Source organism: Anoplophora glabripennis, unplaced genomic scaffold, assembly GCF_000390285.2.
Source record: "Anoplophora glabripennis isolate ALB-LARVAE unplaced genomic scaffold, Agla_2.0 scaffold293, whole genome shotgun sequence".
Taxonomy (NCBI): Eukaryota; Metazoa; Arthropoda; class Insecta; order Coleoptera; family Cerambycidae; genus Anoplophora; species Anoplophora glabripennis.
In genome coordinates, this window is record NW_019416640.1 from 609791 (window position 1) to 637672 (window position 27882).

Consider the following 27882-nt stretch of genomic DNA (forward strand, 5'->3'; position numbering starts at 1 on the left):
CTGCCCGGATTCGTGACGTCATTTAGTGCGATCGAGAATTGAGACGATGAATGATGGGGACAGGTCGACTCGACAGTATGAGTATGAGCATAGTAAGTCTAGCGTCAACAATCGCCTAGAGGCAGTCAATTTCACTGTACTTCGAGACTCCTAGACTAGGCCGCAGACGGCTGAGGAGTAGGTTGTGTTGTCGGTCGCACTAGATCACGTCACTATGTGTTCTCGATTACGGGACAAAATTTAAATTTTTACATAATTGTAAGCATATCTATTATTAATTTTTAGCATCTTAACCACTGTTAGTTGTTGTCGGTTATATACTACAAATATTATGCAAGTGTACTGGAATGGATGCTAGTTTGAAAATGACAAATTCTATAGAATAAGCCATAAGGTTGCAGCTCTTTCAAACGCATTGTTAGATAACTCTCAAAAAATAACTATAATGGAGCTTACTTGTTCCTGAAACATAGCTGATCCAAATGCCCAAACACAACAAAATACAAAATATAGCTCGTGCCATTCCTTCGGACAATCTGCTGGCGTGTTGCTTGGTGTTAAAAGACAGTCAAGTAAATGGCATAACATGCCCAAGTGGGCAGTTTCAGTTATTGGAGTTATTTTTTTAAATCTAGTTCGGACATTTTCTAAACAGTTGGGGATATACTTATCAAAAAGCATAATAAGATTGGATTTTTCAGCTGGAATTTGTCTTGTCTCAATCCAACTAGTTACATACCTAAAATTATAATGTAAAATAAATTGTTAAATGATAAAGGTACCCTATTTAGTGTCAATGCATTAATTTGATTTGAATTATCATACTGAATTTTTACGATGGTTATCCAAATTCTAGTACCTATCCTTACGACTCGGGAGCTGTCAGAATTATTTGAAGAGGGTCTCACATGTTCAAACATAGAGATATAAAGAGTGATCAAAACAGCCGTTTACCGTAACTAAAGTCTAGCTATAAGTCAAACAATATCATTGTTTCGTTACACTGCATATTAGTTTTTCTCAAATTTAAACATTCTGTGTTGTATATGCTATACAACTGTTCCATGGGATCATTACCTGTCATCTGGGCTACTATAAAATCTGTACCATATAAGTTCCGCCGGTGTTAAACAATCAATACAAAGAAAGCCAGCCATATAACTATTTTGATCGTTGCCGAAATGAAGATGACGAATCTCGTGATCGGTTAATTACAAAAAATAAAACACTGGACTTACATTTACTCCTAAGAATAAACTACAGTTATGTAGTGACATTTAAACCCATTCACAATACAAACCAAAAAAATTAAACATATATTGTTTACCATACCATTTTCTGGGATAAAAAATATTTGGTCAACTGTGATCCCTGGTGAAATATCTAAGATTCCTCTATGCAAGCCATTCAAAATAAATCCAGCACTGCTGACGATATTGTTTTTACACAATGCCCACCCACATATTCCTCTTATTTCAGGTGGGACATTGTGGATCATGCAGCGTAAAGTCCTGATTTAGTACCAACTGATTTTCATTTGCTTAAAAATTTCTAACATTTCCGGGTGGAAAGAGACTGGTACCTACTAATGACCAAACTGCAAACAAATTGTTATGTACAGGCGCGAGAGCTCTTCAAAGCAATGGTTCTGGTTTCAATTTTTTTGGACATAGCATTAACCACATAAAGATTTATGCAATAATTTTTCATGTAACATCATAGGAGACGATTTTTATATACAAACTACTTCCAAGCTTGTACGGCGAGCGGTGGAGGCTGCACTGTGCAGAGTCTTCACAAGCTGGTGACCGGACTGGACTGCTTGCTGGGACGGAACAGAATCCATTCAACAGATGGATATTTCGAATTCCAATTATAGGCTTTTTTCGCGAGTATAGTATGTGTAATATGAATGAATGAAGATATTTAAACTACCATATAATAATTAAGATGAAAAGTGATATAAATAGTAACTACAAGTCAGATATTCACCAATATTCAGTCGCAAAAAATGCCTTATATCTGCTGGACGGGTTCAGCGCTTCAGCGATTTCGCGCTCGCACCCGCCGCGCCGCGCGCCACGTCGAGTTAATGTAGACAGGTTAAAAAATGCAAATGGAGGTATAATATTATATATTTATTTAAATAAAATAGAAAAACAACGCAGGGTGTTTCAGAACCCTGTTTGAAAATCACGTCGTTATAATGCATATTCATAACAAGTTGACATAACTGCAAAACTACGACAAGGTTCTCAATTTCCATTGGATGACACATTGGCTGTAACGAAATAATATTAATCTTAATATTTCGTTTAATTGCGAAGGGTCTAGACCAGGGGTCGGCAAGTAATTTTAGGTGGGGTCCGGATACTTTTAAAAATTTTTAACAAGGTCCAGAAAAAAAATTAATATTTCTTACAAATTTTCATTTGCACTCAAATTTAATCTGCTTACTAACCATTAAGAACTCAAAACGCTCACACAATTGTAAAATACTAGAAAAAATGATAAGGTTGGCACTCAAACGTAAAAAAACATTTTTAAAATAATTTATTTGAGTAATTTATGCTTTCAAAAATTTTTGGCGGTCCAGTATTTTACCTTCGGCAGTCCGGACCTGGACCGCGGTCCGCCAGTTGCCGACCCTTGGTCTAGACTCTAGAGGGTAAAAAATGTGAATTATTTAAGAGTTATATTAGTAGCGACTACGGCATATCTTTGATATGATTGAAAGGCAATTAGATCGGCCTAATAACAAGCAGGACATGGGTCATATTCTTCTTGAAATACGGAATGAACCGAAACAGAGGTGAAAATACTTGAAATTGTGGTTAATTGAAAGTATTGATTATTCCTATAGAGAAAATTTGCAACTTTGCAAATTTCAAATTTGTCTTTTATTAAATGTTAATAATGATTATATTGTTACAAAGTTTTTTTATGAAGTTAACATTATAAACAATAATTATATTATAAAATTAAATATTATCTTAGTGGTGCGTTAGTATTTGGAAAAATATTTATACACAGTGTTTCATTTTTCATGGACTCATATCTCTGTAAGTTAAAATTGAAATGTTTCTTTTTATAACAAAGTAAGTAGGTACCTTAAAAGTACTCATGCTAAAACAACTAAACTTGGTTTTACCCATAGTCATCCGGCTCTAAAACTTGTGTATTTAAAAAAGTCTATTTTTTTTCTATATTTTAATTTTTCTGTCCCGGAAACCTCTCTACTTTTGAATGAAGTGTCATAAAAGTTCAAGATATTACCCAAAACTTAAGTTTTTTTACTGTTTACTACCATTAAAAAATGTTAAAGAAAAGCTACTCTTTTTACTTTTTGTTTTTCATTAAACATAAGATCAGCAAAAAAAATTTTTATGCAGCTGATGAAGACAAATTTGCTTTCAAAGTATGTACCTTTAATATTTTCACATTTAACATGACAATTCACGAACAAAATTATGAATCAGCGTTAAATATTTTCATTCCAATTAAGCCACTTTTTTGTCTATGCGTTTACTACCATTTTCTAAATTCTCTCGCTTTATAAATTCGCCCGTTATTTAATGTAATATTATATTGTTTTTTTGTTCCAAGGATATTTTTGTTTTTCGCTGGCCAGATAAAAATTTTCACGAGGATCTGATAGCCTAATAAAGAATAAACAGTAAAAGAAAGAGCATTTCCAACTTTAATAGTTAAGTCAACGAAACATTAATGTAAAATTATAGGAATTCTAGTAAATATACCTTGAGAACTCTTAATGATATTTTTTTCAAAGTTGATAGACAGAGGTTTGTTGAAATACTAAGTGGAATATAGTTTTTTGGTAAAAAATCGTCAATATAGTTTTTTGATACAATCGACCTTTTTTGCATTTTGGAACAGGATATCTGTAACTTAAATCAAACGCAGTTGTATTAGAAAATTCGAGGGCTATATTTTTCATTTGAGAACACATTAATATATACGAGGTACATTAAAAGGTGTAGAAAATGTCTGTTTTTAGTAAATGACTAATATTATTAGTATTATTAGTAAATGACTATAGGTATAATTTCCACAATTTCTAAAAAATATAAATTATGTGAAGATGGGGATTTTCATAGGATTGTTGGATAATTTAATACTGCCGACAGCTGGTGTCATTCCATCAATTCTGTCTTGTTGAGAAACGACACACTTCGTATTTACTAAGCACGGAAAAGAATTATGGGTAAGGTAATAGACACGTTTTATATTGGAAGAACTATGCAGTAGAAGACATTTTAGCTCTTTACGACATTCGTCTCATATTTTTCGTTTATTGTTTATTGTTGCAAATATTCTGAAAAAAGTAGGTGATGAGACGCCACTATTGTAAAAAATCGGTCTGTTGTATGTAATGTACGTGCTCTGCAGTTTTATTCGTCCATTCGTTTATATCCGGATAATTTATTAAATTTAATGTATTTAAAAATTGATTGAAATACTAATTACTTATATACATATTTTACTTATAATATTATCCATGGAATTCAGTAGAGTGAACTTTTTCTGTTTAATTTATATTTTCTTTTTTAATTTAATTTATTTCAGTAACATTTTCTGAAAGATTTGTCGATGACTATAAATATTTTAAACTTTTAATAAATAATTAAACGATTTTGGGTAGCATCATATTCATTCTAAATTCATTTAAGTCTCACTCTTTAATTCCAAGGGAAGTAAGTGTATATTACAAGGTTGCACCAATATCTATCTGTTATTTCCAGTAACCCTTGTATTTGAAAATAATAGTCGTTATTCATCCTTAGCGTACTATCAAAAGAAAAAAAAATCTGGTTTGATCTTGTCGCAATCACTATTTTTATATTTATACGGACATTTGATCTCAATTAATTCATCTCCATTTATCAAACCGTCCTGTGATCCAGCCAAAAATTCGTAGTTTTTGTGGATATGTAATCCTGTTAATTGGCAAATTTTATTTTTTTCGAACAGTATAACTCTAGCAAAATTTTCGTATAGCCCATGTTTTATTGCTACATATGCTTCCTATCAAACCTCGAGCATTTCATGTTCCTTTGCCCTTCCATTATGTATTGTTTTAATTTTCCAAAGTAGTTTTCGACTAGAGCATTACTCACTCTTCCTCATTCTCCTCAGTTTGTTAACATTATACAGCTCCATAACGGACAATAGGGTAAATATTCCTTTACATCATTTCTTCATTAAAAAATGAATTATATTGTTGTTCCTGCTATATACGATAATGTTCTTATACAATTCTGAATATTTTTGATATAATGAGTTCAGCATATAATTCTTTCGTATCTTTCTATTGCATTCGCTGGTCTCAAAGTGAATTTTGAATATTTGTATCATAAAACAACGTATCCACCGTTATAAAATTTTATTAACGATTTTTTAACGTTTTCATAGTAGGAATTGCTTTTTGATATTATAATAGCTAAGTGCGTGAACTACATGTCAAATTGCTGCAAATTTTTTAAATTTATAACAGCCGCGAATATATATTTAAAAATTGCGTTTTATGTCTGGTTGGTAGACAACTGGTCAACGTCTTTGCTAATAATTTTCATAAAATGAGCACAACAAAGACGGATGACGGATAACAATAATATAACACCTGCCCTATGCCCCTTGTAGAAATATAAATTTCATACATTATTGTTGTTGGATTCTTGATTCACTTCTTGAAATTGCTTGTGGACTGTATTTCTGGTTCGGGATGAATTAATTATTCTAGGTTTTAATATAATAACTCCGATAAAGTTTGACGTGACTTGTTTATTATTTTTATTTTGACATAATCTTTCTTGACCTATCTGATAACAAAATGCAAAACAAGCTTACGACTAATACTAACTAACTAACAAGCTACTAAACAAACATGCCGCCCGCCTTGACAGGCATAGGCTGTCAACAATACCAAATGCCAAACTAACTTAGTTTTCTATGGGTAGCACACATATTTTTGTTACCGCACGCTTCACTTTGCCGGTGGCGCACTGAACCGACACAACCCACACGAAACCGTCAGGTCTCGGGTGAAGTTCGCAAATGCGACCTATGCACCACTTTAACGGGGGGAGATTGTCTTCGGCCACGATTACTAAAGCACCAATCCTAAGCTGCCTTTCTCCTTCCACTTGGACCGGACCTGAAGTTCGGACAACTACTCAGGGCTCCAGCGCTTCCAAAAGTGTTGAACGATACACTGCTGCCGTTGAAACATTGAAAGCCTATTGTCAGGTATATGCTTTACATCTGGATCAGGCACAGTGGTCAGCCTTCGACCAATCAAAAAATGCGCAGGGGTCAGAGGCTCGAAATCATTGGGATCGCTCGATAACGGGGACAGGGGTCGAGAATTGAGGACACTCTCGATCTGTGCAAGAATTGTGCAGAATTCTTCGAATGTCAAAAAAGCATTGTCCATGGTTCGCTTTAAATGTGATTTTACAGAGCACACTCCAGCCTCCCACAGACAACCAAAATGAGGTGATCGAGGCGATATAAAATGCCACAAAATGCCGTCAGGGCTTAACGAATTCGATATAATATCTGGAGTTTCCTGACCTTGTAGAAACAAAAATAAGGCTTTTAATTGCGCACTAGCACCCATAAAATTGGTTGCATTATCCGAAAATACTGCGTGAGGTGGACCACGTCTTGACACAAACAACGCAAGATAGCTAAGGAACTTGCCGTGGATAGGTCGGAAACTAATTATATGTGCAACGCTCTTGTAGACGTAGCATTTTGTAAGTTTGTAGCCGCGTGATTTTTTATCCCTAATCTGGAACGGACCTGCATAATCAATGCCGGTGCTATAGAACGGATATAAAGACATAGTACGTTCCTTCGGTAAAGATCCCTTGAAAGGCTGGATGTTTTTTGGTTTAACACATTTTATGAACCTTAACATGTAAGCGAACACTCTTTGAAGTTTAATTAGTGATGAAAACTTGGAAAAAAGATTGAAATCATCAAGTGTCACTAAAAGCTATAGAGTTGTATCTTCTGCCTCTGGCAATTCCATGTCACTAATGAAAACCGTTGTTGTATCATATTCGTTCATTAAGAATGATGGTCTGTGCCACCAAAGTGTACCGTACGTCACAGTATTGAGTACGTTACAAGATAACTCCTTCCGTCAAAATATTTTGTGCAAATAACGATCCGTTTTATTTAGTACAATCTGTCTACACATTTTGGCGATGTTACTTGTCATGGCCACTAAATATTTTCTGAAATTTAAAAGATAATCCTAAGCTACTTTTACATGACCCATCAAATACAACACGTACTTTCGTAGTAATACTCGTTGGTTTAACTACAGCATGATGTGGCAGATAGTATATAGGATTGTTGCACGTATCAGTAGTTTCATCGATCTTTGACATATGCCCTAAACATTCATATTCCTCCATGAATTTGACATATTCTTTACGTAAATTAACATCTCTATTTAGTTTCTTCTCTAAATTGTAAAATCTATTTGAAGCAGTTATATTAGAATCGCCTAAATCAGTTACAGTTCTCTTTAGTGGTATGCTAATTATAAATCTACCACTCACATCACGTGTATAGTTTTGTTTAAAATGAGTTTCAACATACTGCTCATCACTTGAATAAGCAGGTGTTTTGTTATCGCACTCCTCAAGTTTCCAAAATTTTTCTACTTGATTGTCTAAAGAATTTTCAGTAGCATTTGTACTGAAACAACTGACAGATGATGAACGCTGATTGATCGAATTCTTATCTATAGTACCTGCGATTATCCACCCTAATCTCTTGTTTTGCAATGTTGGTCTATTTTGTTCCAAGTCAATCTAACCTATACAAAGTAATTTTCAAAAAATTGTGGGACCTAATAAAATATCAATTTTGGATGGTTTGTGAAAACTTGGATCCGCCAAACGCAAATTTTGAGGTATATTTACGCTAGAAACATCTAATAAGCAAATTCCCCGTAATTATTGGCACCACTAAACACGATATAACAGAGGAAAAAGCATTATGGTTAGAGTGTATTTCTATTTCAACGCTAGATTTAATTTTGGACACCCCTTGATTTATTCCAAAAACTATCGTATTTGTTTTAGATTTCTCTAAGCCCAACGTATTACAAAGTTCTTCAGTTATAAAGTTCGATTGCGAACCACAGTCCAGCAAACATCTACAGTTGTGTATTTTACCACCCTTATTGACAACCTGTATATATGCAGTTGAAAGTAATATTTGCCCCGATATGCCTTAACTATTTGAGTGATTAGCGAATGAAATTTCAGCAACATCCACTAAATTTGTTGACATAGAATAATCATCCGCTATAGTAGCTGGCAAACTATTACCTATAGTAGGCCTTTCAATAAAATGTAACAAAGTGTGATGTGCTTCACCGCATTTAAAACATTTTCTCGCTTTACAATCTTTTACAAAGTGAGTCGATCTCAAGCAATTTAAACTAAGTTTATGTTTTTTAGTCTTCGCGATTTTTTCATTAGTGGAAAGTTTTAAGAATTTTTCACAATTATATATTAAATGCGCATCCTTGCAATAATTGCACACAAGATTAATTGTGGAGTGGCAAAAAGTACTGTTTTGTTGTTTGTTTCGTGTTTTAAGACCTTTGCACTCGTCACTATCCGAGAGATCTTCCAGTAATTCGCATCTTTCTCTTAGAAAATCAGATAAATCCTTAAATTTTGGGGGGTTTTAGATTTTTTGCAAATTCCTTCCATTCGCGTTTTGTTAATGAATCGAGCTATACAACTACAAATTGAATAAGCAAGCGATCCCATTGTTTTACTGGTTCTCCTAAAGCTTCTAAACATCTAATATTTTTTAACACTTTAAATTGCCGCAAAGCAGTATCTGACTCTTTCTGCACCGGTAATTTGAATAAAGCCTTTACATGTTTTTTTATTTGCATTTCTTTGTTTTCAAAACGCTCACGCAATAATTGCCAGGCAACCTTATAATTTGCTTCCGAAACTAAGACTGATTTTATGCATTCCTGTGCCTCACCCGTTAGGCATGATTTTAAATAAAGAAATTTTCTGATACCATCTAACCTTTGGTCATTATGTATGGTGGACATAAAGGTGTCATGAAACTCAAGCCACTTATCATAATCGCCGTTAAAAGTAGGAAGATTTATATCTGGTAGTTTAACATTCAATGATTTTTGTTGATCTCTAGGGGCTGAAGTCGCATTTTCCGACATTAGACTAAGTTTAGACATATTGTAATTGTTAATTGTTAAATTAAAATTTGTATTCACCTCAAAATACAAACTTTAGAAATTTTCACGTTCTGTCATTTCAACGTCTAAACTTCTATCTAGGGTTTCACAAAGAGACTTTATTTTTGTTTGAATAGTCTTGTATTCATCCCACAATGGATTTAACCTTTCAAGACTAGCATTTAATTGAAATATAGAATGCACAAGAGCGATTAACAACGAACAAATGTGTGATTTATGTATAAAATGGAACAAACTCACAGTAGGAATGAAATTAAGGACTTGCGCTGACTATACGATATTTTATTCTTCTTTGCTGCACCGGAACTCGTGCTTTTCTTGCCACCGGTGGACGAAATCTCCTCGAGAGTGTGTTTCTCAGGCAGCGAAATCCAACAACCAATATCTGCCTTCGTTGCCGTTTGTTTTAGCGTCGAACCAATTACTGCTCAGCGTTTCCACTTGTTGCTATGCGGGATAAAGCGTATCCACGTGCAACTCCAACTGCTGCTGGGCGTTTTCACTTGCTGCTATGCGGGATAAAGCATATCCAAGTGCAACTCTCCGCCTCCCATTTCTGCTTTTACGCAAAACACAATTTCACCACTATTCACTAATTAATTCATCCGGCTCGACCATATGTTGGATTCTTGATTCACTTCTTGAAATTGCTTGTGGACTGTATTTCTGGTTCGAGATGAATTAATTATTCTAGGTTTTAATATAATAACTCCGATAAAGTTTGACGTGACGTTTATTATTTTTATAATAATATAACATAATCTTTCTTGACCTATCTGATAATAAAATGCAAAACAAGCTTACGACTAAGACTAACTAACTAACAAGCTAATAAACAAACAATTGTAAGTATGGCCCTATTAATTGCCTTTACTATTGCGTGAATATTGGCAAAATTAAAATCAGAGATAACTCCAGAAAATAGTGGTCACTTGTTGTTTTCCTCGCAGAAATAGCGGAAATCGGGGAAAAGTTTAAATATCGTATTAGAATCATATTTTGGAGAGCATACTGAATATAGGAAACACTGTTTAATCTTTTAATGGAAATTACTCCAACATAAAGAAGTATACTTTTCTTCCATTTACTACGGTATTACAATTGTTCTTTTGACACCCAATATATCATTTTAGTCTCTATCGAACTGAGCTAACTTTTCAGATCGAATCTTCCTGTATGTTAGATCAGTCTTAATTTTTTTAAGTTATTTATTTTGTCTATTATATTTTTATCAGATTTCAATAAAATTTCAGTTTGTTAGTCTTTTTGTATACATTTAGCATATATGTTGATGGATAGTTGGTGGTAATTCAGTTTGCCATTTTGATAAATTGTTTTCCAAATATCCATAGACATCTCAAAAATTCTTTGCAGTAAAGTGCAATGTTTAGTAGGAACCTGTTTTTATTTCAGAATTAATAAACGTCTGTTCACTTTTGTCACTTGAAATAAATGGCTCCAATATACCTACTTAGAACAGAATCTGGTTTGTCTTTGTCATTGTAAAACTTTAGTAGGAGGAGTTTTACACGAGAGTTATGTAATTCAGGATTTTCAAAATTAGGATCAGTTTCAAAGTACTCTGGATTCGGTGTTGAAATTATAGCCCCTAGAAAATTTATGTCCTTACTAACGACGATCGCTGCTGTACGTTAGTTTCTATTAACGTTTCTGAATTATCTTCAATTTGGGAATTAATAAATTAAAAACAAAAACGAAAAAGGGAATGCAAGTACATATGTTAAATTAATTATAAATTTTAAATTAATTATAAAAACTGTCGGGTTAATGTAGATCTGTGTATAAAAAAATCTTTCACTCCACATAATTCAAATTCTCTAGAACACATGTTTAGGAAATTACCTATAGTTAATTAATAATAACAAAAAATATTTTGTACACCTTCAAATTTATACATTAATGTGCTCTCAAATGAAAAACGTAGCCCCCGTTTCGTTTCAAAAACTTTATTCTGTCACGTTTTATAGAGTCACCACCATATAAAAAATGAATTTTTTGATACAACTAAATTTACAGGCTTCCCGTTCTAAAATACAAAAAGGGGTCGATGTTGTCAAAAAATTATATTTATAAGTATATTTTTTACCTAAAAGCTATATTCTAATTTAGTATTCCAACAAACCCCTATTTCTACCCAAGAAAAAGTTCTCAAGATATATTTACTAGAATATTTATTATTATTCGCTGGCTTATTATCAGCTTGTAAAGTGGTTGTTACTTTCCGGTGGGGTGGAGTACGATTTTCGAGAAGACTATTGTTTTGCACCTCCTGTATTTACAGAAATGACTTTATTAACGATACACAGCTTACAGATTACATAAAGGAGTATATAAACATATAATACGAGTGGTAAAATGTAACTTGCGGGCTCACTCAGAGTTGCACGGAAACCACTGGCCACCGTCTCCGCGCTGACCATCGGTGTTGTCTCGCGGCGACATCTAGCATCATTTTCTGATACAGACTCCCCCTCTGGATCGTCTAAACGTCCTCGTAGATTATCCAGGACAAGTTACAGTTTCCATCGTTATTTGGGAATTTTCTTTCCTTTTCTTTGGTGGTCGTCTTCTTTTCTTTGTAAGCTTAGTGAGTGGTCTGGCAACTTCCGCGAAATTTGGAACGAACCTGCGGAACCACGAACATGTTTGAACAAAACTGAGTAGGTGCTTGAGGGTTCTTGGCGGTGGCATATTCGCAATAGCCGATATTTTATCAGGATCCGCCTGAATTTCATCAAAGGTAATTAAGTGTCCTAAATACGAGCATTTTACGTTAGCACAACAAAAAAACACATTTTTCAAGTTTTGCAAAAAGTTGGAATTTTCTCAGTCTTTTGAAAACATTGTCTAAATCACGTAAATGTTCAGCAAAGTCAGTAGAAATTATAATTAGGTCATCAAGATACGCAAACGTCATAATGTCTTTAAGTCCACTACGGAAACGATCCATTAGACGCTGAAACGTTGCACCAGAATTCTTCAGTCCAAATGGCATACGTTTGCGGTTTTGTCTCTATCGCACTCACGCACGGCGACTAGCCAGTATCCTGATCTCAAGTCCAATGTAGTCATATATAAAGTATGTTTCGCGAGGTGTAACAGTTCCTCAATACGCGGCATAGGATAGCTATCACCTGTAGTAATCGAATTGAGACGGCGATAGTCCACGCATACACGTACCGAACCATCTTTTTTGGGCACTAACACTACCGGAGCTGCCCACGGGGACTCGCATTCCTCAATGGCATCTTCTTTTAACATCTCGTTTAATTTTTCTTCCATTATTGCCTTATTTTTCGTAGACATCTTATATGGTGGAACGACGACGGAAGCATGGTCACCAGTTTCGATTCTGTGTTCTGCAAAAGTGTAGGTTCTCCCCCTTGCGAAAACCTATCCGAATTTTTGGCAATAAATTCGTTTACTTCTTCCTTTTGCATTTCGGTCAAGGTAGTACCTTCATCTGATCGAAGAGGAAGCGTGCTTATCAAACTCAGATTCAACGCTTCGTTTTGCTTCACCTCTTCAAGGCGCAAGTCTAATAATCAGTCTCATTGGCGAAGTACCAAATTCGCTGTGGAATATTTAAAACCAATTGGGCATCTTCTAAGAAGTCTATTCCAAAAAGAGTGACGTTGTCTCGAGAATCAGGGAAAATTATAAATGTCGTAGGAATCGTATGACCTTCCAGTAGCACGTCGACCTTAGTATTTAACAGTTTTCTCTCTCTATGTTGTCATCAGCTAGAGTTACATGTAACATGGAAATCGTAAAAGTCTGGTTTTTCTTTCGTAACACCTGGTATAATGCATATCCAGCAACGCTTTGTTTTGCCGCGGTATCGACGAATCCAGTTCCTTTAGCTCCGTAAATTTCAACATTTATTATGGGACGTTGTTTAAAGGTGAGGAAATCGTCGTCCGTGTCGATAGTACAAAATTCGGCTCTGGATTCCAATTTTTCTTTGTTTTCCGTTTTTGTTTTACATTTTGGACAGTCTTTCCAGAAGTATCCAGGATTTCCGCATCTAAAACATGTAATAGTGGCGTATTTTTAGCAATATTCGTTTCATTTTGGGAACTACTAGGAGTTTCATTTGTTATGGGAGCAGTAGCTTTCGAAGTACTCTATTCATTTTTGTTTTTCTAAAGTCGGCCACACTCTTCAACCAATTGTCCAAAATTTTTACAATATTTGCATTTTGGTCTATTTTTATTAATTTGATTTTCATTGGAATTTTTCGAAATAGCCGAGGAGGTCGAACATTCAAACATATTTTCTTCAGCGGCCCGTGCTAAATCTAGAAGCTTTAAAAACGAAGTACATTTATCCCGGGGTACTTCTTTTCTTATCCGCGATGATAATAAACCATAACCATGTAGATCTGTGTGTTTTCTGCGAGAGCATCACTAATTGAGCTATCAGCACGCGACATTGACAAACGAAAATATCGGTACCTATGCGTATTGTCATTGTGTTCCAGCGCAAACAATTCGCTGTAGATGCGGTAAGGGGACTTCTTGGCAGCGTACGTATGCTTTAAAAGAGTTATGGCGTCCTTCCAGGTTTTTACTGTACTTTTAACATCTTGCCACCATGTAGCTGCAAAGTCCGTTAACAAAATCGGTAAGCCTTTCAACGCTAGTTCATCGGAAATGTTCATACACTCTTTGAAAGTCTCTATAGCGTCTATGAAAGCGTTCACATCAGCGTTCTTTTTACCGTCGAAACGACTAGTACACTTCGCGAAGCTACCCTGTATATTTATTGTCGGCGCGGGAGTATTCGCACGAACTTCTTGTAAGATTGTTTGTTACATCGTTTGTAAAAGAGTCACATAGAAAACTGATTAATATTACTTTGAGTTTGGGGCTGCGCGTTACCTTCACCCTGTAGATCTTGGCTACTTGTACCCTGCGACATTTCGGCCACTTGTTGCTGCAACTGTCTTGAAAAAGCACGTGTAATAGGCCTTTTGGAATTCGTTTCGATGAACTTAACTGCACACGTTTGAAAATAAACACCAGCAGAACGTCTGCGAAAAGTTCTCTCAAAACTGCGAATTAAAACACAAAATAACGTGGTAAATATGTCTCTAATTTCAGTTCTGTAAATGCCAAATCGTAAATTGTGAGTTGAACTGATTCGTGTTTATACGCGCGGGATCTCCAAAAAGTCGTAAGTAGTTTGTGTGGACACCTGCACTGATTTGTAGTGATGGGAGATTTCGAGTGAAAAATCGAGTGGTACTCGATTATTGAGATCACTCGAGATATCTCGAGATGTTTACTCCCACCACTCGAGTGATTATTACCCTACGGTTGCACCCTAAAATGTTAGTGCATACTGCAAATAGTCACTGATTGCGTAACCTTTTTTTTTTAGAATAAAACGAAAAAGTGGTTAGGTTTTGAAGTGCGTGAGCTTTTTTTTTTTTTAGCTACACTTATAAGTAATATATGACTAATACAAACATATTTGTGCGCCGCTGGGATGAAAACGACCAATATCTCGTATCTCGAGTGATCACTCGATTATAAGAAGTACTCGATTACCGATAACTCGATTATCAAAATTGGTCGATTATGCCCATCACTACTGATTTGCAACTCGTAGCGGCAAAGATCACAACAGCGGCGATCGACAAACGTAAACAAGCCTCGTTTTCACACACAAGTTCCTTTGTCTAACGACTAAGGTCGCTCGAAAACAGCGTAGATAATTTGGAAATCAGTAAAAAAAAACACAATAGTTCGGCACTTCACTGCAGGAATTCACTTGAAAACAATCTTCGTATGAAAATCGGCCACTGGTTGGGCGTCAATCTTTTTGTAACGTGGTTGTTACTTTCCGGTGGGGTGGAGTACGATTTTCGAAAAGACTATTGTTTTACACCTCCTGTATTTACTGAAATTTTATTACCGATACACAGCTTACTGATTACATAAAGGAGTACTTAAACATATAATACGAGTGGTAAAATGTAACTTGCGGACATCACTCGGAGTTGCACGGAAACCACTGGCCACCGTCTGGCCCTCGGTGTTGCCTCGCGGCAACATCTAGCATCATTTTCTGTTACAAGCTTAACTATTAAAGTTGGATATGCTTCTTTTATTTTTTATTCTTTATTAAGCAGATTCTCGAGAAAATTTTTATGAAATTAAAAACATCCCAGGAACAAAAAACAATACATTAAATAACGGGCGAGGTCTTTTATGGGAGAAAATTTAGAAAATTAAATTATATGCAAAAAAAGTATCTGCAATAGCACATATCAGGAAAGCGATAGTAATAAAATGCACAGAAAAAGAAAGTGGATTAATTAAAATAAAAAACTTTAATTTTGATTTATAACTGTATGTTTCGTTGCCATAGTTTATTTGTTGCGAATATTTTCAATAGATGTGGAAATGTTATTGGCAGATAGCAAATTTATTTTCATCAGCTGCATAAACCTGCAGCCACCTGTGAAAAAAATTTAAAAATTAGTGAAATAAATCCTTGCGCCAAATGGACCTGTCTAGGGTTATTTTTATGAAAGCAGTTGTGCCTAACCAAAAATCTCACACTGAAACAAGCAGACAAAAGTAAAAAATACAAAAACAGAAAATACAAATTAGATCACTAACGCGCACTTTAAAAATGTCGTTAACTTTTCCACTGTTTTCATCTTTTGAATTTTTATTGACTAAAACGAAAAATCAAAAAAAGTTAGAAGACAAAAATAGTGGATTTTCAAAACGTTTGTTTTTGTATTTTCTATTTGCCTGCTTTTTTCAGTGTGAGATTTTTTGGTTAGGCAGAACTACTTTCATAAAGATAACCCTTGACTGATCCATTTGGCGCAAGCAATTATTTCAGTAATATTTAATTTTTTTCACAGGTGGCAAAATACGTACCCAAAAAATAAAGAAAATAAAAAGAATTGCATTTCTTTTTTTTTACACACTTTTTAACACTTTTTTTAATAGTAATAATAGTTTAATAATAATAATAAACAGTAAAAGAACTAAATATTTAGGTACCCATATCTTGAAGACTTTTATGGACACTGTTGGCTACAAACCTGTCTTGTGGGTTCTTGCAAATCGGGAATGATTATGTGTTGAATCAAAGATATTATATTATGTTTAGTGGAGTGTATTTTTTGTTATTTGGATTAAAATAATGAGTATGATAGTTTTTTTGTTATGACATATATCTACATTTTTTTGCAACTAATTTCTCTTGACTACCAAATAAAAACCTACTGTGATGCCAAACATGGCGTAATGTTTAAAAATACATAATGAACGCTTGGTGCAACATACCGCCGCCCTTGAAACCTCTGTTTCAATAAGCAAGCTGAAAAACTATTTTAACAATTATGATGAAAAATATTTGAAATGCATATAGCCTTTTTATACATCTATAGGCATTAAACACAGTTCGGTTATGGCGCGTTTCACAACACCATTTTTCGTCTTCACTTGCACTACATGCCGTTTAGAAATTTCTGTTTCTGTTTAGAAATGAAAGAGAGTAATAAAAGCTTATTAAGTATGCAAATCGTAAATAAATGTAGTACTGGTGCTTATATTCAATATTTTTATATTATGTAGTTTCGGTATAGATGAGGTGTACTTTTAAAAAAACTTTGTGCGATCGGACTGTACTAAATTGTAGCAGGTATAGTCTGTTTAGAAATGAAAGAGAGTAATAAAAGCTCATTAAACATAAACATAAAACACACCACAGAAATTATGTATGCAAATCGTAAATAAATGTAGTACTAGTGCTTATATTCAATATTTTTATATTATGTATTTTCGGTATAGATGAGGTCTACTTTTAACAAAACTTTGTGCGATCGGACTGTACTAAATTGTAGCAGATAGCTAAAATTTAATCCCCGACAATCCGTCTTTGTCTATGCCGCTTCAATTTCTCGGTCCATTTCTCATAAGAGAGTAAACAATATAAAAACAGCATTTCAAAACATGAGGCTACTTTAAGCATCATAACCGGGTTAAAAGGGTTTTTAGTAATTCAAATAACATTATTCAATATTACCAAAATATTTATTTAAATTTAATGAATAGACTATTATTCCACACAAAAATATATGTATTTTGAAAATTCAAATTATGGTGAGTAAATGTAGTGTTGTATAAATGTACAATAAAGAAAATAAAAAAGTAGGTATATTAAAATTCATCCTCTGAATATTCTGATGAATTATCTTCGTCTCCTAGATTGATAACGATAGGTTCCACAGTAACGTCAATTAAATTATCGAGTTCCCACATTTTCTCCTCTTCTTTTTGTACATGATGTATACATCTTTGCCAGTTATCTGCAGTTACTCGTTCCAAGGAATTTTTTAACAAAATTTTCACGTCACTTAATTTAAACGTCGTATTATTTCGCGCTACATCTCCTTTTACCTGCGCCCAGACTAATTCGATTGGGTTAAGTTCACAGTGATAAGGTGGTAACCGTAGTACCGTTATTTGGCGATTTGTTGCCATTTCATCGATAACATATTTTTTCTGATCTTTATTAAGATTGACAAGTGTCAAAAGTTCCTTTTTCACCATATTTGTTTCAAAAGAAATGTTTTTTCCGGATAACCATTGAATTATATCGGCTTTCCTCCAAGCAGTCGTAGGCGTCCGCTCGGTCTGCCGTGAATGGTAACTGGCATTATCCATGACAATTACAGACCCCGGAGGAATAAGATCCAACATCTGTGTAAAATACTCTTCGAAAACATCTGCGTTCATGTCTTCGTGATAGTCACCTGTATTTTTAGATTCAAATAAAAGTAAACCGCCATCTACAAAACCACTGGCACTACCTATATGTGTCACTATTAATCTTCGCCCTTTACCTGAAGGTGCCTTGAACCCTGTTGAAAGTCCATCCAAAAATGCTTGTCGAAAACTTTTTACATTTTTATCTTGCCATACTTTTGTTACAGTATATCCCTCGTTGACCCAAGTTTCGTCTAGATAATAAATATTCCTCCCTTCGTCACGGAATTTTCTAATTGATCTTAAGTAGGATCTTCGCCAACAAATAATTTCATCTTTATCGATAAGAACTGACTTCCTGTTCTGCTTTTCCCAGCAAAAATTCAACTCTCGTAAGACGGCCCATAATTTGCTTCTACTGATTTTTGGCAAATCGTTGTCCTCTGAAAGTTCACTTAAAATTTTGTTTAGCGTTGGTATTTCTTTTTTAAAATAAAATGAGTGTACTTTTCTGCGAATGACATTTTTGAAGAAATCATCTATAACGACTTTTGACCTCCCTGTAGATGATTTTGGGGGATTTACAGTATCTTGTTCATTTTTTGTTTCCTTTAAAAGTCTGTAGATAGTCGATTTTCCAATCCCTGTCATTTTTGTTAGCATTAGTGTTACCCGATAATTACCTGAAACGAAATATTACCACGCCCATGGCCGGTTCTTATCTCGGGGTTTTATTACTCTCTTTCATTTACAAACAGAGTATAGTTGATCTTCTCCTTGATGCACAAGACTGAGATGCACTATTTAATAACGCACGACAGATAATTGTCTGGTTTTCCACGTTATAAACATATACGAGAGCTGTTGACAATAAGACAAAATAATCTGCGTCAGCTTGTGAACAAACTGTCAAAACATTATCATGATTCGTTTCAGCCTCACGAATAGGCTGTACTACTTAGGTGTTTATTTGGCCGTTATCGGACGAGTTTATATTATTTCTATGCAATAATGTATTATGCCGTTTTTGACATGCTTTGCATGTGCTTGATTTACACTCCGGATTGGTATGACCGGGGCGAAGGCAGTTCTTACATAATCTCAAACGTTTTACTTCAGCGTAACGCGAATTTACCGGCATATCGGTAAATGCTTTGCATGCATGTATAAAATGACTCTGTTGGCATAAAGGACACGAGATTTTGTTTGTTGTTACGTAAGATATCATTTGAATCGGTGCTCTTTCTGTTAACACACCCTGTATACGTTGTCTTATTTTTAATATTTTGTAAGAAGCGACAACGTTCTTTTAGAAACTGAATTAAATCTATGAGTTTTGGCTTTTTAATATTTTTTGTGTACCTTTCAAATTCTTCATTTACATATTATCCATTTTACCAGTTAACAAAAAGATTAATATTTAATCCCAATGATCTACGTCTTCGCCTAGTAATGCGTGGTAATGACAAGAAAATCATCTAATAACATTCTAAGAGATATGTGAGTGTCCCTAATACTGCTAGGTAACATAAATATTGTTTTGGGGTGAGAGTTTATTATTGATTTCGTGTCTTCATACCGCTCGCTTAAAAGTTTCCATGCCGAATCGTAATTTTTGTCTGCAATGCTTAAACCACTTATGACTTTTGCCACCGAACCTTTCAAACATGATACTAAATATTGGTGCTCCTGAACTTTATTTAAAGAAGAATTGTCATGAACTACCGCTTTGAATATATCAGCAAAAGGTGACCATTTTTCATAATCTCCGTCAAACTCAGGCAGATTAATTGGTGGCAATTTAATGTTGAAGTCTCTTATGGGAGATGCCCTTGTGAGTGAGTCGCTTTGACTAACCAATTCTCCAATAATTTATTTACTACGTGCAATAGTTTCAAAGTATTTATTTTCGAAATCTACACTCTCATTGTGGTGTGTTTCTACTTGATCGTCCTCGCTAGCGAACTCTATTTCAGACTGAATATTATCAAATTCCGTGTGAATATCTCTTATTGTGTCTAGCCGTGTTTGTAGCGCAATCATTGAATCCGTATCGCTATTGAATGCATTTAAAAAGTTACAAAAACGAGTTAATTGGCCTTTTAAAATAGCCTCCCTTTTATTTAATTTTATGAGGTCTGTCATGCTGACTAAAATTGAGATAAAAACGTTAAATATTTTGAAATAACCTCTGTTTTAGGCTGGAGACTATTTTATTGGGGAATTATTAGGGGTTTGGGTTAAATAGGAGGAATATAATGAGGAATATAGTAGGAATTGACTCAGAGAGACCTTGAGAACTGAAGCTGTTTTTATAGCTGTTTATCACCCGATATACTTCGTGTTATCTGCTGCTATGTCGGCGTTTCTTGCTACGCTGCGTACACCTCTCTTGCTGCTACTATCCTGCTGATGATCAGGTTCGCTTGGACCAATAAATGTTGGCTACAAACCCGTCTCGTGGGCTCTTGCAGCTCGGGAATGATTATGTGTTGAATCAAAGATATTATATTATGTTTAGTGGACTGCATTTTTTGTTATTTGGTTTACAATAATGAGTATGATAGTTTTTTTATTACCAAATAAAAACCTACTGTAATGCCAAACATGGCGTAATGTTTAAAAATACATCATGAACGCTTGATGCAACAGATACTTCACTCGAATTTGGTAGAAAGCAGTTTCTAGGAGAGCTAAATTAAAATATAGAAAAAGACCTTTCTAAATTTTAGAGCCGAACGACTATGACTAAAACCAAGTTAGTTGTATTAGCATGAGATGAGATGATATGAGATTGGTTCCACGAAGAAAACTTTGTGCCAATATTATCATCTGAATAACAAATCGATTTGAAAAAACAAACTGGAAACATGAAAAGTTGCAATTTTTTTATAGAAATCAATACTTTCAATTAATTATAATTTCGGATACATTCACCTCTGTTTCGGTTCATTCCGTATTTTAAGAAGAATATGACCCATGCTATTAGGCCGATTCACGTGATCCCTTAATTGTCTTCCAATCATATCCAAAAGATGGTCACTTGCTACGAATATACCTACTAAATAATTCACATTTTCAACACTCTAGGCTTTTGCAAGTGAACGAAACTTTAGGAGTACGATCATTAGACTACAAGCAATGTATCCCCGAATGAAAAATGTGGGCCGTCGCCGTCGTATTGCTACAAAAGTATAATAATTTACTGCGAATATACTTGTACTTACTATATCATTGACATTTTCAGTAAATGAAATTTTAAAGATACCTATTATTATTATTATTACGTTACTGTTAAGTTGTCCTCCAACGAAAAATGTCGGCTGTCTCATAGTTCCGCAGTTATGTTAATTTATGAATATGCATATTAAATAATTATATTATATTTTTAACTACGTAACTACCAATGTATTCTCCGACGGAAAATGTGTGCTGTCGAGTAGTTCCGAAATTATGTCGATGAATATGCATATTAAGTAATTGATAGTTTTAACACCCTAGGCCCTTCGCAATTAAATGAAATATTACGGGTAAGATTATTCCGTTACTGTCAATGTGTCCTCCAACGGAAAATATGGGCCATCGCATAGTTCCACAGTTATGACAATTTGTCATGAATTACTCAAGTGAAATTAAAATTTGAACGTGAAAAAATTGTTAGTAGGCATTTTATTGCACTTTATGACGGTGAAAGGTATGGAGAATGATAATATCAAAAAACTAACTCGAAAGAAGTGACGCTAAGTTGGCAAATTGCAAATAACTTGCAAAATTACGTGTTTTCGACTTTCTTTACTGTCCATGAAAATCTAGACGACATATCAGAAAATTAATTATTTATTTTGTAGACAATTAAATTACCTACAATTTGAGGTACCTTAAGTCACCTATTTGTTAACTGTAAAATAAAGGTCAGACACGGAAAAATCAGTTTTCGAAAATTGCGCATTATTATTGCAAAAAGCGACGGATGTTGATGAAATGTATGAAAAAGACGATCCAAAGACCAACATGTATGCCAAAGACCAATTCGATTGACCTGGAAAATGTTGCTCCAGCTATTAGTTAATTAATTTCTTTCGTTTTTTTCGTTCGTTTCGTTTATTAACGTTAACATCTACTGTTGCTAATGCGTTTATTACTTGAATTATTAATGTAAAACTTTTTGAAAATAAAAGTAATCCTTTCCTCAAAAATATATCTTTGAGTAATACACGTTGTATTTACAAAGCAATATAACATTGAACTGCATTTTTATAAAATAAACCTTTTAAGAAGATAATCATATTTAGTTTAAAGCAAGTAGGTATACATATAACAAGAAGAAATAGTAAGACCCCCACAAACTGGTGAGTCCGACTACGAACACAACTTTAAAAATGATTCTAGGCATTTAAATGAAAAAGAAGTTCAAGAAACAAAAGTAGGAGAAAAAGAAGCGAAACTAAATCTTCAGAAACGGTATCAAAATTTTCCATTTTTAAGAAAGTAAGAAAGAAAAATTCTATCAATAGGAAAAGTGAAGAAAAAAGAATCGAAATCTTTAAAAATAAAAATTGGGATATATTGATTCTTTTGGTAAAGTTGCTACACATAATATAAACCTAGTCTCAATTTCAAAAATAAACTAAATTTTTAACTATTTTTAATTACTTCAAAATGAATTAAACAAATGAAATGGTTAATGAAAAAAACAAAATCTTTACAATCAAATTACCACCGTTTTGGAAAACAAAATCGGAAATTTGGTTTAGTCAAATAGAAGCGCAATTTGTATTAGCAAAATTTTCTTCTTCTTTAGAGAAATGCTGAATGGCATTAGCGGAACGCAAATAGTTAGCAAAGAATTACTACTAAAATTATGGAAACGGCATCTACCAAAAACCATATTGGTGGCAATAACAACCTCTGGCAAGGAAGATGTTAATGATATACTAGAAATAGCAAATAAAATATGGGAAACTTATTAACCTTTAAATCCTTTTATATCTGAATGTCAAAAGAGCAATCTAACTCAATCTTCACAAATCACTAAAATAACGTAAAAACGATATGTTATTAGATATTTAACAAATTCACAAATCAATTTCAAAATTTAGTTGACAATATGAACCAAAAACAACAATTTAAACAAAATAATTCTCCTTGTTATTATCATACTAAATATAATAAAGAGTAACTAAGTGCGAAGGGACTTGGTGCCTCTTATATGAGGAATTCAAACTAATGTCACAAAAAACGAATAGATTTCACTATAGTAGCGACAAACAGTAAAAATCAAAATTTAAGATCTAATCGCTTTGTAAAAAAATATATACTTTTTTTAAATTAACGTAAAAATAAGCTCTATTCAATGCCAAAAAAAAAACAAATTTGTTAGTTGTAAAAGGACAACTTAATTTGAACTTTTTGAAATGTTTCCTTTTCGATGGATCAATTAGAACCAATATCTACGCCATTAACTTCTAATTTTAACGATCGGTAATTAAACTATTAGTTGCAAAAAGAACCAAATTAATTAACAAATAGCTCGAGCAACAATTTCAAGGTCAATCGAATTGGCCTTTGGTACACATGATGCTCTTTAGATTGACCGTCTTTTCCATAAATTTCATCAACATCCATCGCTTTTTGTAGTAATAAACGCAATTTTCGAAAACGGATTTTTCTGCATTCGACCTTTACTTTGCAGTTAACAAGTAGGTGAAAAGGGACTCCAGGTACTTTAAACTGTATGTAATTTAATTACCTACAACATAGAACAATTAATTTTCCGATTTGTCGTCTAGATTTTCATGGATAGTAAAAAAAGTGAAAAAACATGTAATTTTGCAGCTTATTTGCAATTCGCCAACTTGGCGTTACGTCGTTCTAGTTACTTTTTTATATTATCATTCTACATATCCTTCCCCATCAATGCAATAAAATGTCTACTAATAATTTTTCAGATTTTTCAGGTTTTATGATCTAATTCGACTGGAGTAAGGATGCATATCAAATAATTGTTACTTTCAGCCCCCTACACCCTTCGCAAGTAACGAAATTTTTGAGGGTAAGATTATTACGTCACTGCCAACGTGTCGTTCAACGGAAATTGCGGGCCATCTCGTATTTCCGAAATTATATCAGTTTGTTATGAATATACGTATTAAAGAAATTACATTTTTAACCCACTAAACCCTTCGCAAGTCAACGAAGTTTTAGTGGTATGATTGTTACGGTATATAATGTGTCCTCTAAAGGAAAATGTCGATCGTTACGTAGTTCTAGAGTTATATCAATTTGTCACAAACATACATATTACACTCCCTACACCCTTCGCAAGTCACTGATATTTTAGTGGTGTGATTGATATGTTGATGCTTGTTATTAACTGTTCTAAGAATAGTTTTAGTTAAATTATATAAGTATTTCGTTACATAGTCTGTATCTAATAGTGGTTCTTATGTTTATACGTCTTTTATATTTCTGAAAAATAACTTACGGATTCCAGCCGAGGTCTTGTGGGTTAATGTAGAGTATCCCAGCTCTCGACACTGTTGCAGGAGTAGCCGTTTTCAAATTAGATATTTCAAAGAGAAGGCGCATTGCAGGGGTCAATGCAATTCTTTCATTACTCGCTAAAGTTAAAACTTTGTTATCGTCCATTACGGTGTTTAAAGATTCAATCCACATAGGATCGATGTCTCCATCTAATACGATCCATTTGGGGTTGTCACCTGACAAATTTGCTTGATCCCTCATTAGAACTGACAATAATCCATCCTTCCATTCCCTGGTGGCTGGATTTATGATTCCAAAGAGTTCGTCATTTGTAACGGCTTTAGGGTTTATATCGTTAAATATCGGTTTCCTTTTTATATTAATGTAGGTTCTGAACAGCGTCTTCCACACTTCAGTCTTGCCAGTTCCAGCATTCCCGACTATGAAAACTGAATGTCTTACTTCCAATAACTCTTCGAGTTGAACGACCTGTAGAAGTGAAAATAATTTAATACAAGGCTCTTTTTTCATATAATATCACAAAGATGCGACTATAAAATTATATTAGAAGAACAAGACAAGCACGGTGTAGTTGTAATCAAATATAACGTGCTTTTACCGTACAACGCTACACAGGGAATTAGCTTCGTTCGAGTTCGTAATTTCGGAAGGGTGGGGAGTACTGGGTACTGCAACCTAACTGATGTGAGATGTGATCACATACGCCACAGCGCCGCACGCAGAGATCCACATCCCCACCGCTGAAGCCGCACGAGTTTGACCGACGCACCTCCTATGTAGTGTTTTCCCGTGAAAGTGCGATATATAAAGTAATAATGACAGTTATATGGACAGGGTGTCTGCTAAGTATATGGCATACTCTCGGGAGTGTATAGAGGAGGTCAAAGTAACCCTAGTTTGTCTTAAAAAAACCTAAAGTACCCCTTAACGGAAATACAAAGGGGTACCCAGCGATTTATCTTTTCGGCTCTAACTTTTCAACCGACACGACGCGACGTGTATAATTTAATGAAATTTTAAAATTTTATGTACTTAGGCCATAAAGGCTCGTAAAATCGTAAATCGTTTATATTGTCAAGGAAGTCAGGGAACAGACTTGTCACCACACTCGTTGGCCCAAAATTTTGACAGGTGTCATTTTGTAGAGCTGAAAATTGAATTTTTAAATACTTTGGTATTTCCTCTTTAAAAAAGGTACTCTGTATTTCTTTCGATAAAATTAGCCGTTTTCGAAAAAAAAGTTATTGTGTAACACTTTTAAACTTTCGAAATGGATTTAATTATCAAGTTTGTTAACATAAGCTAGATAACGCAATAACTAATCCAATAACATCACAACTAATAATTCATATCAAAATAATAAAAGGGGGAGGGTCAATTAGGCCGGTTTTATTATTTATATCCAATAACTCATCGATTCCACCCCAAACGAGACCTCCCCCCTCCTTCTTAGTCAGGATTAAGGTCAATTAGAGGCCAGATTGAGAAAAAGGTGCATTAAATCAAAGGACCTCGGAGTTTAGGTTTTCTGGGTCGCTGAATTCGAATCGGAGATTAGTTTGTCTGTATCAGGCTATTTTAAGGTTGTTTTAAGGTCATTTCAAGGTTAAATTGAGAAAAAGCCGAGCAACTAAGTTCACCTGTTATATAGGATTTTGGGATCGATGGGTTAGAATCCAAGGTTAGTTTGTCTGTATCAGGTCATTTAATGGTCGTCTCAAGGTTAATTTGATAAAAAGAACGTTTTCTGGTAGGATTAGTGAGGGGCGATTTCGGACCTCATTATATTTTACAGAATCTTGTCGGAAACTAAAGACTGAACTGACCATATGAACCTTTATAAACTTCACAAAAACTCATATTATTTCCTACCTCGAATCCACCCATATTCCTCATCAAAACGCTGTATTCTCTCATACTAACCATAACCATTTTACCATATACACGCACGTTTCGATATACATGCATATTACTCCGTATAAACCAACTCATGCGTGACCATCATAACCCATACCCGTCTTATTCCATTCCATCTTACCCAATAAACAGCTATATTCCTACATAAAAACCCTTATTACCTCATACCAGCCCATATTTCCCCATATCTTACCCCAATCCTATCTAACCCATAATAAACTAGGTCACCCCTTTCCAACCCATATTATTCTGTAAAAATCAATATTACCTTATAGTAATCCGTATTGCACTGTAAAAATCGTATGCTAATCTATTTCGGCCCATACTGACTCTTACCCTTGGCAATCCATATTGGCTTGTATAATAATTTTTTATCCTCTACTTTACAAACTCAAAATATATGGTACTTGAAGTTTGCAAATAACGGTTTTATAATTCATACAAAATACTTATTGTCTTTTTTCATTAGTTTCATTATCTCCCCTCCTTCCCTTTTATCAAATCAACCTTGGAGTAACCTAGAACTTTTATTAATATACATATAAATGGACCGCGGATTCGGACTCAGCTGTAATCGATTCCAGGGTTTATTCCATAAATTAACTTTCAAATGACTTTAAAATACCCTTCAAACGACCTGACACAGACAAACTGACCGCAGATTTGAACTCAGCAACTCCAAATACGTGGACAACAGACGGTTAGACTTAATTGCTTGGCTTTTCTCAACTTGACCTTGAAAAGACCTTGAGACGACCTTCAAATAACCTGATACAGACAACTGACCTCGGATTCGAACGCAGTGAAGTTTATAAAGGTTAATTTGGTCAGTTCAGTCTTTAGTTTCCGACAAGATTCAGTGAAATATAATGAGGTCCGAAATCGCCCCTCACTAATCTTACCAGAAAACGTTATTTTTCTCAAAACACCTTGGAATGACCTTAAATCTAATTTGATACAAATGTATAAACGAACCTTGGATTCAAACTCAGAGACTTCAAGAACGGTAATCGATTTCTAGGTTTTGTCTAGGTTTGACCTTAAAATGATCTTGAAGTAACCCTCAAATGCAGACAAACTGACCTCGGATTCGAACTCAGCTAACCCAAAAAACTATATAACAGACGATTAGACTTAATTGCTTTGCTTTTCTCAACTTGATCTTGAAATGACCTTGAGACGACCATTAAATAACCTGATACAGACAAATTAACCTTGGATTCTAACCCACCGACTCCAAAATCCTGTATAACAAGTGGTTGAACTTAGTTGCTCGGCTTTTTCTCAATTTGACCTTGAAATGACCTTAAAACAACCTTAAAATAGCCTGATACAGACAAACTCCGATTCGTACTCAGCGATCCAAAAAACCTAAACTCCGAGATCTTTTGATTTAATACACTTTTTCTGATCTGA

At 34.3% G+C, this 27882-nt stretch overlaps 1 protein-coding gene across 1 annotated transcript in view; it reads right to left on the reverse strand.

Annotated features, from left to right (window-relative positions):
- LOC108907032 (dynein beta chain, ciliary-like) overlaps nucleotides 1-27882 on the reverse strand; it is a gene marked incomplete at its 5' end in the record, with an annotated part of 124041 nt that overhangs the window by 84430 nt on the left and 11729 nt on the right. The window contains 2 exons of the mRNA XM_023455154.1: nucleotides 457-739; nucleotides 24530-25017. Of these exons, the coding sequence (XP_023310922.1) occupies nucleotides 457-739; nucleotides 24530-25017 (771 nt within the window). The remainder of the gene's footprint in view (nucleotides 1-456; nucleotides 740-24529; nucleotides 25018-27882) is intronic.